The sequence below is a fragment of the Stegastes partitus genome, unplaced genomic scaffold (assembly GCF_000690725.1).
Source record: "Stegastes partitus isolate 25-593 unplaced genomic scaffold, Stegastes_partitus-1.0.2 Scaffold1858, whole genome shotgun sequence".
Lineage (NCBI taxonomy): Eukaryota > Metazoa > Chordata > Actinopteri > Pomacentridae > Stegastes > Stegastes partitus.
Window position 1 is genome coordinate 103,113 of NW_007579589.1, and position 15,531 is coordinate 118,643.

The 15,531-nt window shown below is 41.5% G+C and overlaps 3 protein-coding genes across 3 annotated transcripts in view; 2 read left to right on the top strand and 1 right to left on the bottom strand.

The window, feature by feature from the left end:
• pgm3 (phosphoglucomutase 3) overlaps nucleotides 1–4,026 on the top strand; it is a 10,766-nt gene extending 6,740 nt beyond the window's left edge. The window contains exons 8-13 of the mRNA XM_008302690.1: nucleotides 61–144; nucleotides 228–326; nucleotides 440–559; nucleotides 1,242–1,364; nucleotides 2,237–2,410; nucleotides 3,535–4,026. Of these exons, the coding sequence (XP_008300912.1) occupies nucleotides 61–144; nucleotides 228–326; nucleotides 440–559; nucleotides 1,242–1,364; nucleotides 2,237–2,410; nucleotides 3,535–3,624 (690 nt within the window). The 3' untranslated portion in view covers nucleotides 3,625–4,026. The remainder of the gene's footprint in view (nucleotides 1–60; nucleotides 145–227; nucleotides 327–439; nucleotides 560–1,241; nucleotides 1,365–2,236; nucleotides 2,411–3,534) is intronic.
• A 995-nt stretch (nucleotides 4,027–5,021) lies between these two features.
• ngs (notochord granular surface) lies at nucleotides 5,022–10,462 on the bottom strand. Its single transcript, XM_008302691.1, has 11 exons — nucleotides 10,266–10,462; nucleotides 10,034–10,199; nucleotides 8,845–8,994; nucleotides 8,654–8,773; nucleotides 8,486–8,581; nucleotides 7,444–7,578; nucleotides 7,181–7,291; nucleotides 5,936–6,046; nucleotides 5,733–5,857; nucleotides 5,379–5,666; nucleotides 5,022–5,124 (listed from the first exon to the last, which is right to left on the bottom strand). Exons 1-11 carry the CDS (start codon nucleotides 10,460–10,462, stop codon nucleotides 5,121–5,123), a joined length of 1,503 nt encoding a protein of 500 aa, XP_008300913.1. The 3' UTR covers nucleotides 5,022–5,120.
• A 1,514-nt stretch (nucleotides 10,463–11,976) lies between these two features.
• Nucleotides 11,977–15,531, top strand: part of ccnc (cyclin C) — a 7,265-nt gene continuing 3,710 nt past the window's right edge. The window contains exons 1-6 of the mRNA XM_008302692.1: nucleotides 11,977–12,119; nucleotides 12,459–12,565; nucleotides 13,280–13,364; nucleotides 13,779–13,848; nucleotides 14,322–14,373; nucleotides 14,622–14,677. Coding sequence (XP_008300914.1) covers nucleotides 12,088–12,119; nucleotides 12,459–12,565; nucleotides 13,280–13,364; nucleotides 13,779–13,848; nucleotides 14,322–14,373; nucleotides 14,622–14,677 — 402 coding nt within the window. The 5' untranslated portion in view covers nucleotides 11,977–12,087. The remainder of the gene's footprint in view (nucleotides 12,120–12,458; nucleotides 12,566–13,279; nucleotides 13,365–13,778; nucleotides 13,849–14,321; nucleotides 14,374–14,621; nucleotides 14,678–15,531) is intronic.

The window sequence follows — 15,531 nt, forward strand, 5'->3', positions numbered from 1 at the left end:
ACACTACAACCATGTCAACAACAAATACGGGGACACTAAACAGTTCTTTTGGACCCACAGGCTGGTCTAGACTTGAAGATAGCGGTGGTGCAAACTGCTTACGCTAACGGAAGCTCGACGCGCTACCTGGAGGACACGATGAAGGTGAGAAAACACACAGAGAGCAGCCCTGTTGCTGCTATACTCATGCAGAGGGGTTAGTTCTGACGGATTCTGATGTGACTCAGGTTCTAGTGAGGTGCACGAAGACCGGCGTGAAGCATCTCCATCACGCGGCGCAGGAGTTTGACGTCGGGGTTTACTTCGAGGCCAACGGACACGGAACCGTGAGTGGACTAACTAACGTTAACTTTTCTGTCAGTGCTGTGGTTTCACGCCTGGTGTCGGACAGTAGAAGTGATGTGATTGGTGCGTCACGGCGTGTTCGTGTTGCGTTCAGGTGCTGTTCAGTAAAGCAGCCGAGGAGAAAATCCAGCAGCTCGCCGAGGACGCCGGCATCAACGACGAGAGGAAGCGAGCGGCTCGACTGCTGCAGAACACCGTCGACGTCATCAACCAGGTAAACGCTCACACAAAGACACACACTTTCACAAACTTCAGTCATTTTGGGGGATGCGTATTTCAACACCTCACCTCTGAGGTCTTTCTAAATGGTTTGGAGGGACACTGACAGGCAGATCTGTTACCAGAAGCCCAAATGATGAAATCAGGTGAGATTTTAGTTTTTTTTAAAGATATTTTTTGACCTTTTTTGGCTTTATTAGATAGGACAGGAAAGTGGGGGAGGAGAATGGGGGACGGACCTGCAGCAAAGGGTCTTGAGCGGGACTCGAACCCATGACTGCTGCGTCAGAGACTTTAGCCCCTTTACATGGGACGCCAGCTCGACCAGGTGAGCTGTAATGGTGCCCCAAGATTTTAGTTTCAAACAACTTGCATGCAGAGTTTTGCCCTTTGGATTGGGGACCTGGGAATTTTAATGTCACTTTTGGGGACTCCAGCTGTGCACAAGTACACAAGCTGGTTAAAGCCACGTTTGGGTGCCTGACTTTCTTGATCAGAACCATTAAATGCAATAATCTGCATTTGCTGTAAGCTTTGTTTAGCGAGGAGAACACACTGCGACTCCCAACACACCTGAAGAAACGTCACTGAAAATCCATGTAAATCAAAATTACTTCTGACTGACATCACACACAGAGACGTCCATTTATGTTTCTGCTTCTCTTTCTCCTTTACAGACTGTCGGAGACGCCATCTCTGACATGCTGCTGATCGAGGCCATACTCGCCATCAAAGGGATGACGGTGCAGCAGTGGGACTCCATCTACAGCGACCTGCCCAACCGGCAGCTGAAAGTCAAGGTGCATAAACATTAATGCAAAACAAAGTTAAATAATCAGATGTAGAGGGCGGGGTCGTCATGCTTCATGTTTGGTGCAGCATCAACACACTCACAGCTGAGAATTAGGATTATTTTGTACATTCAGAAACCCTGTGCAATAGACTTTTTTCTGCATATACAAGAATCTAGATAGATAAATGTGTGCAGAATTAATACTTTTCTGTCAGTATTTCTCCTCATTATAGTATCTGTGCAATACCATTAACATGTATTTCCATCCAGGGGGATTTGGACGATGTGAACTAGTACACATTTATATTATTGGTGTAGTTTAATTTTTCTACTGATTTTTCTTAAATGTTTGCTCTGTCCTCTTTGCTGCTGCAACAGTGCAAATGTCCTCACTGTGTGACGCCTAAAAGCACATCATATCGTACGGTATTTACCCAAAAAGAGACATCAGCAGGATGCATTATGAGAACAAAGGGACAACATTAAGGATGGTAGATGTTACTGTCACACCAAACATCACTGCAAACCAAGTTCACCCCTTCATGGCAGCAGTATTCCCTAATATCCTCTCTCAGCAGGTTAATGCTTTATGCAAGGCTGATTTGAGGAACCAAATATAAAGTTTAAGGTATCGACTCGGCCTCTAGATTCCCAAGATCTCAATCCAAACAAGCATTTTTAGAATTTTCAGGGAAAAACAATCTTATGGAGGCTCCACCTTAAAACGTCCGGGACCTAAAGGTTGTTCTGCTGACGTCCCACGATGTAATTATATAGTACACAATGTAAGGCAGCCAGATTTGATGCTGTGGCTTATCGATGTATGTTGCACATCCGGTATCTGTTCTTGAGCTCCTTCTTCTTTTTTTCTCGCTGCAGGTGTCCGACCGCCGGGTGATCGACACGGCAGATGCCGAGAGGCGAGCGGTGAGTCCGGCAGGTCTGCAGGACGCCATCGACTCTTTGGTGAAGAAGTACAGACAAGCTCGATCCTTCGTCAGGCCGTCCGGCACCGAGGACGTGGTGAGAGTTTACGCCGAGGCGGAGACGCAGGTGAGAAGATTTTGTAGAATAAAAAAAGTGGAATGAAGCTGTAGAGTAAGACTAAGATGTTGGCAACAGCTGGAGGGTTTTTATGTGTCAGCGTCTGTGCCTGCTACGTAGAGTCAAATCAGAGTCAAGTGTCTTCAAGATGTCACCTAGAACTCATGTGAAAGTGGCTTTTATGTTCAATGAAATATGAAGAAGAAAGTACAACATGGGGTGAGAAGACAGGCAGACTGAGGATTAGACCCTCGAATGAACGCTCACAGCTCAAAAACTATAAGTCGTATCAAAGAAATTCTTTCACCACGTGAAGCACAATCTTGTTTTGAACTCGCTGATGTATTTTCATATCCGTGCTGTGTGTTGTACAGATTTGGTTGGAGATGCTCAACGTTTCTGATTTTCACCCAATGTTTTAGCACATCGGTATAATGGGAGTCAGTGGGAGTTTTAGATGTCACAGTCTGAGCTCTGTTGGTATTTATGACAAAAAACACAAGTCATATAGTAACGAGACTCACACTGGATAGAAGAAGACAGAAATGTCTATATTTTTATGTATAAATTGTTCATGCAGAGGATAAATTGTGAGAAGGAGACGAGGTTTGATTGCGCTGTTGTTCTGGTCAAAGTTTGACGAAAAATCTGAATTTTACAAAAACTAATCAAACTTGAACTGTATAAAAATCATAAAAGACATAAAAACACGGCTTAAGACGAATAACATTTCAAGTTTTGTGACCCGTTTAAAATTTTAATGAAGTTTCTTCTGTAAACTATGCCGGAGCTACAGCGTTACAAAGGTAAGGGTTACCGTAGCTTTGCCATTCATTTTAATGGGGGTTTCAAACGCAGCTTTTGTACGAATTTCGCAAAAACGGCGCCATGAAAAGACAAAGCATGCCATTCTGGATTGAGCTGCATCTTTTGAGATATAAATATGTGGGTTTTCTCAAAGCTGTGGGATTAGTTAGGTGCTGAAAATCATGTTGAATAATCTATGGGAGTAAAACCGAGCGAGCTTCAATGACTCAATAACAACTCCTCGCCGGCGTTCGGACATGTCGGTTTGTCTGTGCAGAAACAGCTGTGGACGTGTTGTGATCCTCTGTTGGTTTTTTTTCTTTCAGGAGAGCGCCGACTCTCTGGCTCACGAGGTCAGCCTGGCGGTTTATCGACTCGCCGGAGGAGTTGGCGACGAACCCAAACCACTGCACTAGAAGCACAATGTCACGACGGTAACGAAACAAACGGTGCTCTTTGAACACAATCCCAAGCTCGTTTTTCTAAAAGCTGGGCGGTGCCAAGGTACTTTGTAATGCTCTATGCACTTCATAATTGACTCCCGTTTACTTCTCTGGGACTGTAATGATTTGTGACGAACTGGGAGATAATGAATCCGTTATATTTCTACTGTGAGCTACGATGCTGCATATATAGAAAAAGGTGTTAATGAGGGCTTCAGTTCTCTTTTTGGTACACTATAATGAAACTTCCTACGAAATCAAACCTTTTTTAACAGTTACTGTAAATGATTTTTTTTGCTTTTCGAAACGGTAATGTCAAAAATTTACGTGTCGGTTCAAAAAAGAAATAAATCATGGAAAAATGAAAAAACACAACGATGCTTGCTTGGTGTTTATTTAGTTAAATTCAAACACATTTTACGGACACACAGGAGGATTAAATAAGCAGTGGACGCGTGATGTTTAAGTCTGAAATTATCTTTAGTTTGTTTTTCCTTTAAACAGATTAACAGTAGAGATGCAACAAGATAGCGGTGCGTCATCTGCATATGTGGATAAATGCTGTAAAGCTAACCATTAGTATTGGCCTAAAATTAACATTAGCAGGCTGCTAAGATGGAAAAACACTGTATTTTATGTCTGTAGGAATAATAACATGCTGTTTTTTAAGCCTATTGGGGTTCTAAAATGTCACAAAATGGTGATAAATATGACTCGATGTTTCCTCAAATGTCTCGTTTTGTCCAAAGATGTTCAGTTTACTGTCACAGAGGAGGAAAGAAACCAGAAAATATTTACATTTAAGAAGCTGCGATCACACAATTTCAACTGTTTTCTTTTTTTTTAATCTTTAAAATGATTAATTTATTGTCCAAATAGTTGGTAATTATGCAGCTTTAATGTTAATCCTACTATAGGAGAGGCCTCATGTTGTCCACAGTTTGAGAAATCTGTGCTTAAGGGGCCACAATCGATTTGAAAATATCAGATATCGAGAAAAGTGCACATATTTAAACATGCCGTATAATTTTTGCATGTGATCCTGTAGGTACAGAGAATGTTTTCCATCCATTTCTTTGCTTTAGGTGCAGTTTGCTGCACCTACATATGAGGTAAATGGTTCTTTCTGGCCCATATTTGCGTATTTCTGTGATAACGTCTATGCTGTGGGTGATAGCACTGCGTTAGCATAGCGTAGCATTGTTTGTTTTAGGAATAATAAAATGTTAAATCCACTACAAGAGATGTTTTCTGCATTTAGGTGGAAAACTATATATGCATGTGTCAGTATCTGTCTCAACTAGCTGGAAACTTATCAGATATCTGCAAAAATCCATCATCGTGCGTCTCTGTTGGACTGAAGACAGTATTTAGGAGTTTCGTTTTATTCTTCGTCGGTGTCGGCGGCGGCTCCAGAAATGGTGAAGGTCCGTTCCTGGGTGTCGCTCTCGTAAGTGTTCTCGTCTGTCTTAACTGTTCTGGGAGGAAGTGGAGGAAAAACCAGGAGAGGAAGGACAGACGTTACTGTGTCTGTATTGAAGTGAATGTATCACACCGATATCAGTCTAATACAACCTGATTTTCGATGATAGAGACACAGAACAATAGAACTGATGGCAAAAACTGACCCCCAGATATGTTATAAATCCTGTTTTCAGGGAAGTTTGTGGCTCATTAGGAGAAGATAAACTCCCCTCGGTCATATTGGTTCATATAACAACGTCTACCTGATGAGGAGCGTCTTCCTCTCGATCTTCTCTGTCGCCTGCAGCTCTACGTCCGTCTGGGTGTCCGTCGAGGCCACCGACACTCGACCCGGAGCTCTACCGGCCCCGGTGCTGCTCCTGTCACACGGAGATGCATCCAGCTTTGGACCTGAGCTTCCTGAAGCTGAAACCAGAGCTGAGGCCGAAGCCGAGGCGGCGCTGACGCTGGACGTGAGACGCAGGCCTCCGGTCACAGGAAGGTGGTGGACCACGACGCTCAGACGGCTGTCCTCTCCTTCAATCAGCTTCCTGGAAAACACAAACTTTATGGTTCCTGCCTGATTTAAAAGCCTCCCGATGAAGCCTGCAGCTCACCTGTAGGTGGTGATCTCGAGCTCCAGAGACATCTTGACGTTCAGCAGGTCCTGGTATTCTCTCATCAGCAGAGCGATCTTCTCCTTGGTCACCTTCAGGTCCAGCTTCATGGCCTCGACTCGCCCCTGTCACGACAGTTTGGTTTGATTCAGGGGAGGTTTGGATCACATGGACGACGTCTCAAACATCAGATATGGGATCACCTGTATGTCCTCCTCCTCCTTCTTGTGTCTCAGCACGACGTCGCGGAGCTGAGCCTCCAGATACTCGCTCCTCGTCTTCAGGCTCTCCAGCTCACGTTCTTTGTTGAGGATCTACACGTGTGGAAGGAGAACGTGGTTATATGACCAAAAAAGATCCATCCTGTGAAAATCTGGCAGAAAAAACAGGTTGTAGGATAAACAGTGGAATCCTGTAAGAGTCCAAAAGTTTAAAAAATAAAAAAAAATAAAACAAAAAAAAAAAGTGGAAATGCCAAGAAATAACTATAAAATTATATTTATTTTATTCTTTAGTTACCTCAAATTAATAATAATTATCTCTGAGTTTATATTATCTGTACTTTAATAAAAAATAAAAATGGGAAATCTGTAAAATAACAGTTTTAAAATAATGTTTTTAAAGCCTTAATATGCTTTTTTTTCTTTCAAACATTGTCAAATATAAATAAACAAAATATAAAACATTTTTCGTGGATTATAAAATAAATAATGTGTAAAAATAGTGTAATTCTAGATAGTAAAAGAAATTGCTATTTGTAAAAATACAGATTTTCTGCTGGGATATTGTTTGTTATTTAACAAAACAGGAAAAATCTATAAAACACCAGTTTAAAAATGATTTACTGTTTTACATCCTTAATTTATATAATATACGTTTTCTTTCAAATAACACCACGTACCTGTGAAATAATTCTATTTTTAGCAGATTTAAATGCAGTAAAATTAATTTAAGAATCTGTTTCTTTGCTCTGTTGTTTACAGTCAGCATGTAAATTAATATTTTTTCTGTAGCTTTATTAATTATCTGTAATTTAACAAAACAAGGAAGATCTATGTGTAAATGAACAGTAAGTTTTTAGTATTTTTTATTTATTTAAAAAACAGCGGGTTGCTTGCACTCTTGATTAAATAATAAATAGATTTTTTTCATTTAAAATGTCACATTTTTCCTCTTTTGGGTGGAAGATTTCTTCCTAAAATTCAACATAATCTGCTTTTAGATTTGGTCGAGGTGAAGTTTGATCTGATGTTTCTATAAAGGATGTATGAGTGATGTTTTAAAGTATGATTTGCACAGTTGTTCTTATTTTTTGCTCATTTTTTTCTTTTTAGCTTGTTCAATTGACAGCTCTACTTTTTTATTTGAATCATCTGAACAGTCACAGCTGTGTTTTAGACGAAAGAAGCTGTCAGAAGCAACCAGAACTGAACCAAACTCAAACCCACGTCCTTCTTGTATCCGGCGATCTCCTCCCGGACGCTGCGGACGCTCTGAGCGTGTTTGGTGGAGGCGTCGTTCAGGTCCTGGAACTTTGATCTGTACCAGACGTCCATCTCCTGCAAAATAAACCCCAAAAAGTGTTTAAATGCAACTGCGAGAGCTTCTTCTTGCATGTTTGAGGATAAACAATGAGCTGAATACACCACAGCGTTCATCACAGCTGCTCAGGTGAGACTCTGGTGCAGAGGAAACATGGGCTGAACCGTACCTGCAGGTTTTTGGCAGCAATGCTGTCGTACTGCGACTGGATCTGCCTGAGAGCTGAGGAGAGGTCCGGCAGGCCGAAGGTCGAGTCCACTTTAGAGGCCGAGGACAAGATCTGCTGCATCAGCTCCTCGATTTCCTTCCAGAGGAGCACAAACAGAAGCAAGGTCAGAAATAAGGTGGATGGTTTAAAGGTGCAACACGCAAGATTTTTAACGTAATCTACAGAATTAATGATAAAGCAGGAAAACAGCCGTTAGTTATGTGAGTGTTGTGATGAAAGTTTTTCTGTTTTGGTTCAATGTTACAGCTGAAAAATTACATGAATATAATTTATATTTCCATCTACATTCATGTTATTACAGTGTCTCTTATTGATTTATTTTACTGTCTCTTGTTTTATCAATATTATTTTTCTATTTTAATTTAAAAAAATTTCCACACTTGTGTTTTATCGTAATTATTTTTTTATTTCTGTTATTTTCTTTATTTTACTACCTTGTGTTTTATCAAAATTAAATGTATTCTTTCATTTTATTTTATTTATTTCACTGTTATGTGTGTTTTTCATTATTATTTTTATATTTTCATTTTATTCATATTTATTTTACTGTCTCGCATTTTAACATAATTAAATTTATTCTTTCATTTTTTTTCTGTGTTGTGTTTTATCACTATTATTTTTAAATGTACATTTTATTTTTATTTTACTATCTTGTGTTTTTATTATTATTATACATCATACATATTTATTTTTATTTATTCTCTTTTAAGTTGCATTTAATTTATGAACTGTGCCACACAATAAGAATATTTTTACAGATGTCATTTCTTTGCTACTGAAAAAAAAGACAAAATATTTAAAGTATAGATAATCAGATTATAATTATTTTCATGTTGCAGTGTGCAGGATGGCTTCATGACTCTCAGCCTGATGTTTCAGGTCTCACTCACTCCTCCGTCTACAAGTTCTAGTCATTATCTGTTAAAACGAGCAGCGTGTGGAGACACTCGGCCTGCAGACGAACTCGTGAACTCGTCTTTACCTCCTTGTGGACCCGCTGCAGGAAGACCAGCTCGGCCTCCAGGCTTCCCAGCTGCTTCTCCAGGGCGATGCGGGCCGACGTGGCTCTGTCCACGTCCTGGGACAGAAGAACAGCCACATGAGGCCTGGACGGTCTGGAAAGCTTCACTTAACTCGAGCCGAGTCTTACCGGACGCAGAGCCTCGATGTCCTGCTCCGTCTTCCTCCTGGCCTCCACCGCTTCCTGGTATTTGGCCTTCAGCGCCTCCAGCTGACCCAGCATCGCCTCCTTGGCTGCTGAGGTCACATCCTGCACAGATACAACACTCAGACCAGCTCTTTGGACCGATCCCCACCCGGCCTCCAGCCTCAGCTCCTCACCCTCTGCTCCCTCATCTGCTCGGCCTCTCGGCTCAGCTCCTTCAGCTGGGACTCATAGAGCTGCCGGAGGGCTGAAGGTCGGACGTGGCGGTTCTTCAGCACCTCGATCTCCGACTCCAGCAGCTTGTTCTGGGACTCCAGAGTTCTCACCTGCAGGAACAAACAGGTAGACCTAAAAATCACAACGCTGCTGTTCTGGTACAACTTAGAGAGTTAATGAGAGCTGTGAGTGTAAATCAGGACATGTTAAAGTTTAAGCTTCAAGACAAAAACATGAGAACAACTTTCATGTATAACCTGTAATCTGTAAAGAAGAAGAATAAAAGACATTTTGTGGATTTTTCTCCTTTATGTTCGTTTATTTTTCTATATTTTTTAGTACACACAAATACAGATTTAAAAAATAAGCATTTAATTTCAGTTTCTTCCAAGTAAAAAGAAAATATGTTGATTTTTTAATTTAAATAATAGATAAAACAGTTAAATTCCTGTTTAATTCTGTAAATATATTTCTAAAAATACACATAATTATTCAGAATTATTAGAATAAGAAGAACCGGTTCTGTGATTTGTTTGATAAATGACAGATAGTCTGAATAATTACAAGTTTTCACAACAAAAATGTTAAATAAATGTTATTTTTTATCAGTTTGTACACATGGAAATAGTCTTAAACATTAAAAAGCCCCAAAAATACACATGATCTCCTCTATCTATCCACCTGTTTATCTATTTTAGGTGATTTTATTGTTTTTAAATTCAAGTTTAATGCTGCGAATATATCTGTAAAATAGACAGAATTAGTGACAATTTACAGAAAATCAAGAATCAGTTCTGTTATTTTACTAGAGCTATCCTGTATAATTACAAGTTCTCATAATAGGAATGTGGGATAAATGTGTTTTTATCAGTTTATGATCTCTATGAGCATTAATAATCTGTTAGAGTACCATTTTTCATCATGTTATATGTATTTATGATGGTACTATTCTTAAATAAACATGAAAAAGTCCCCAAAACACACCTTGTGTCACATAAACCTGCATTTTACTACATATTTTTAATGAGATTTATACTTTATTCTAGTTTTTGGCTCTTCAGGTGCCAGAATATCACCGTGTTTTTACCCTTGAGGTGTTTTTTCTGGTAGTTTTATTCTGTTTCTGTGTGTGTTCAGGTTGCTTCTTGCCTTTTCTATGTAAGCCGCCAGGCGGTCGTTGAGGACCACCATCTCCTGCCTCTCGCTGGTGCGGGTCATCATGAAGGCCTGGTTCTCTGCTGCGGCCGCGTCCAGGTCCAGTTGGGGTCCGAGTCCCATGGACATGCCGAAGCACAGAGCTCCCAGACTGACGCTGCTGCAGGAGCGACACCTTTAACGTCTCCTTCAGGTGATAACAAATGCATGTTGGTGCACTCCCTACCTGGTCATGCGGGACTTGGAGCTGAAGGCCCGGCGCCCCGTCGACCCGCCGCCCCGGGTGAAGCTGGCCGACCGGTGCCGGTTCTCCTTGCGGGCCGGAGACGGGCTGGACACCCGGACCTGGCATCCGGAGACAGACGCCAGAGACCCCTCGAAGTGTCTGCGGTAGGAAGACCTCCTCTCTGGACTGCGGCTCATGATGACGAAGGTTCTGCTGCAGACTGGTTCTGGAAGCCTCCGGTGGGCTTTATACCCCCCCAGCCCTGCCCCTCGATGCCCCGCAGGAATGTGGAGCCTCCCCGACCCGGAGGTCCAAACACACATCTGTCAAAGCCACGCCGAGTCACTTATTGCTCCTATAGGAGGCTGAGGAATGATGACACGTTCTCCTGTAAACGTTAATGTAATGTAACAGGAGCTCAAGGGATGAAGTATTCACATTATTAGACTAAAGCACTGATACAGTGTAAACATGGACTTCTTAAATTTGCTGCTATTTTACAGATTATCAAGTAAAATCACAGAAAAAAAGTCTATGTAATATTACACAATAAAAACTGTCATTTTATAAAGTGTAATTTATTCTTTTACAACAGTTGACCATAAATTTGAGCTATTTTCACTGTATTTAAATCAACAAAGTGTCATTTATTCTGCAGATATTTGCCATTATTTGGGGAAACAAGTATGTTAACGGTCTAAATGTTCTACTGTTGGTCACCCTGATGCTGCCAGAGGGACGGACGTCATTTATTCATTACTGTCAGATATTACCATGACAACAACCGCTTATATTAAAGCAGAGAAATATTTTGTGAGTAAAATTAAAGGTTTAAAAAAATATGAGGGCAGTTCTGGGCTGTTCCCGAGCAATGGAGAGATATAATGATTAAATTAATAGTCCTCCAGTGTAAAAAATAAAATAAAATAAAATGTGAAAATAGTGGCAAATATCAGTAAAATAATTACATATGCTGTTTTTTTTTTGTTTTTTTTTGCAGATTTAAATACAGCACAACAGACTAATGGTTACATATTGTAAAAGATGTGTTATCTGCCATTCAATAAAATAGTGAAAAAAGCAAAATAACGGTTTCCTTAATACACATTTCTGTCAGCGGCTATCTGTAAAATGATTTCATGAATAATAAAATCCATCATATGTAACAGTTTTATCTGAACTGAACACTTTCACTTTGAATACTTAAAGTAGATTTCTTTTCGATTGATTATTTGATTAATTATTTCAGCTATGCTTGGGTAAACTGTTGGGTGGTTGAATTTATAACAACGCATCATTAAAAAAACAAATCTTCATATGTTCTGCTTCGAAAATCTTTGTTTGTAAAGTAACTAAAGCTGTAAGATGAATGTAGTGAAGTTGAATTATTCCTTCTGAGATGTAGATGAACAGAAAAGATTCACAGAAAACTGACAGCTGCCTTGATTCAGAGCACCTGTGCCCACATTTCTGACTCTATTCAGAGTTTTTACAAACCAATCGATAGCCAGCAGATGAAAATGATCATTAATGATACAAAATTAGCTCAACCAAGGACAGAAGTGAAATCATGCTTTTATATTAACGCTGAGGTAATTTTTGTGCAGTGTGGTTTATTTCCAGCTGACATAAATCCTCCGTTTCATTAAGTTTTGACGCGGAACAAAGATTCCGGAACCTTTCTCCGGAGCCCGCCCCCGGAGCGCTTCTGCCGTTACTCCAGCTTCTTTGCTTAGCAGAACTACTTTCCTGTGCTGTTTGACTTCTTTGTGGGAGAATAAGCCCGATTTAAAGTGTTCTTCTCTACCTCAGGCGCTTCGACATGGCGGGGAACTTCTGGCAGAGCTCTCACTAGTAGGTTTCATGAACGTTGTCGCGCTTTGCGGCTTTTTTTCTCGATTCGTCGTCTTTGTTTTGAGGCCTGGCTCTGTCTGTTAGCATCGATGCTAACAGTTTCTCCTCAACTACTGCCGCGATGTAGAATATCAGTGTAATTAAAGACAGAAGGAAAACTTAATTAAGATAAAGGCTGCTTTTAAAAACGTAACTTTATGAGCTTTATTTCTATATTTACCACCTCGGCTACATCAGTGCCCGAGGCGGTTAGCTTCGCGATGCTACCCGCTAGCTCTGCTGGCTCAGTTTGACAGATGAGAGGAGTTGAATTAACCTGATCTGATTCTCCTGTTAAAGTCTGCAGTGGGTTCTGGACAAACAGGACCTGATGAAGGAGCGACAGAAGGACCTGAAGTTCCTCACAGAGGAGGAGTACTGGAAGCTGCAGATCTTCTTCGCTAATGGTATTTAGTTTGTCTGTTAGATCGCAGCAGGGATTGTTTATGGAAAGTTGTCTGTGGGGCTGAAAGATTTGGGGAATTATCCAGATACAATCCCACAGATTTATTTACCTTTGATGTCAGCTGATGTGCACGAGTGCACCGGTCCGTTAGACGTGAAATCCAGCGAGTCTTAGTGTTCTAACAATACACTAGTTATTATAACAACTATAAATACAAACGAGCCTTCCAGCATCAAGCCCTCCTCGTATCTGGACCTCCGTCTTGACAATCCGACAGCCTTGCTATCCGACATAAAAGAAGGTTTTATGTTTAGTGTCGGATCATCGAATCACGACTGTATTTGTATTTTGAGATGTTTTTAAAAGAAAAAAAAAAACAAGCACAGTTTGTATTTTGATTTTATTTGTTTTAGACCATTTCTGAGATTTTCTTTACAAAGAAAAGTCCTTCTAGCTGATAAGTTAACACAGAATACGTCTGTTTTAGAACCCACACTCTGATTTTCATAAAGAAAAATACTCAAACTGCTTCATCAACTATTAAGACAGTTTATTGTTGACAACTAATTGATCATTCAGCACCTCTGGACTACATCAAATAAATTAAATTGCTGCTAAAGTTGTTGCCTTTTTAAAATTCTCTGTTTTAATTTAAATCTGATTCACTGTATTTTACGTCATTTACATGAAGTTGTGTTGATTGTGTGTCCTCCAGTGATCCAGGCTTTGGGTGAACATCTGAAGCTGAGGCAGCAGGTCATTGCGACTGCGACGGTTTACTTCAAACGCTTCTATGCCCGGTGAGGACTTGTGTCTGTGTGATGCTCGTTAGGTGATGTTAGAATGAGGGCTGCCGGTATTTGGAAAAAAACTGAGATTGTGATATTTTGTTTTCCACTGATATGAAAAAAATGCAGGAATTGACATCAGATAAAGTGGATTGAATTATTCTAGACAAACCTGCCCAGAACACAAACGGACACATTTACAGAAATATCTGCTCATACGCACCGTCCCTGTGATCTTAAGCTGTATAAATGGATAAATGTTGTGTTTTAGGGGTCAGTAATGTCATATTGGACATCATTCATTTAAAAAAGGCCTTTTACATCATGTAGTAGGCATCTGGTTTGAGCGTCTCTGTCCACTGATCTCTGATGTTTCTTCTTGTAAAGCTGAATCACTGCTCAGTATTTATCTCTTCTTGTTTGCAGGTATTCTCTGAAAAGTATAGATCCGGTGCTCATGGCTCCAACCTGCGTCTTCCTGGCTTCCAAAGTCGAGGTAAGAATCAAACGTCGGCACATTTCAGCAGCTCATTTAAGCATCTTGGGCTGCAGGTGGCTCGGTGGTTAGCACCGTCGCCTCACAGCTAGAAGGTCGCCGGGTCGTGTGCCGGTGAGGACACCGTGTAGAGTCTCCACGTTCTCCCCGTGCAGCGTGGGTTCTCTCCGGGTTCTCCAGCTTCCTCCCACAGTCCAGAAACATGCTGAGGTTAATTGGTGATTGTAAATTGTCCGTAGGTGTGAATGTGAGTGTGCTTGGTTGTCTGTCTCTAAGTGTGGCCCTGTGATAGACTGGTTACCTGTCCAGGTGAACCTGCCTTCACCCTGAGTCAGCTGGGATAGACTCCAGCCCCCCATGACCCTAGTGAGGATTAAGGTGTAGATGATGGATGGATGGATTTAAGCATCTTTTGCAGTTTTAGTTGTCGTTCGTTTGTCTGATCTGAACTTAAATATTTGTGTCCTTTCCAGGAATTTGGAGTCGTGTCCAACACCAGGCTGATCTCTGCAGCAACATCTGTGTGTAAGTGACCGTACTGAGTGTTAATTGATCGGTTAATTGATTAGTTGGCAACTATTCTTATCATTAACTCATCAGTTTGGAACATTTTTCTCCATTTTCCAACTTTTTTTGTCTCGATTAATCAAGACAAACGATCGTACACTAATTCAGTAGCAGCTCTCCTGAGTTTTAAAGGACGAGAACTCTTTGAAATCGTGTTTGTCCTGCAGCAGAGGCCGTATGATCATGTTTGTGTTTCTCCCAAACAGTGAAAACGCGGTTTTCCTACGCCTTTCCAAAGGAGTTCCCCTACAGAATGAACCATGTGAGTGAAATGTCTTTGCAGTCATGGTCGTACAGACTTCATTGCTGTTATCTAGTGCGACGAGAGGTGCCTGATTAGGAGCTCAGGTGTGTGTTTTTGTCGAGAGATATGCAGAAGACAAACTAGTTTAAACTTAAGAAGATGGCCGACTAAAACAAAGACAAACAAGAATGGATGCATTTCGCCAACTTCAACCCCTCAGACGTCCCCCACATGCCCGACGATGAGCTGAGCCGTACGTCAAACATAATTGTTTCCCTGCTTCCTCTGCAGAGTTATTTATGCACTGCCATGTTGAATTACAGCGAGCCACGAGCCCTTACAGCGTGTCACGGTGTCACCACATTGGCGGCCGCCGGTGCACGACATTCCTCAGCCGATGTTCGCACCCCGGCGACAGAAACTCCTGCACGACGAGCATCTCTCGCTGCGGTGGGAAGTGGCAGCGTTTTACTCAGCAAGCGGTCGCCAGGACGTCAGCGGGGCTGTTCCGACACGCCGCCCGTCCGCAAAGCCGCGAAAACTATTATTTATAGCAGGCGGCGGAGCAGCGCTATGACGGGAGGGAGGGGTTCACACCGCCGAGAATGAGCTGGCGACCGGCTGCGACTGCTGCACGTCATTTTTCATGTCAGCCTCGCAGGAGCAGCAGCAGGAGGAGGAGGTAGCATGTGGAGGGTTGGCAAGGTCACAAGAGGGAGAGGATTCAGTTAGTGCGGCTGCAGCGGCGGTCAGCAGTATGTGTGTCTGCTGGCGTTTTTCACAAAGGCCGAACAACGAGGCAAACAAATTTAATATTATAGAAATAAGGTGAAGAGAAGCAAAGAAGATCTCGGGATGAAAGTGCTGCACGT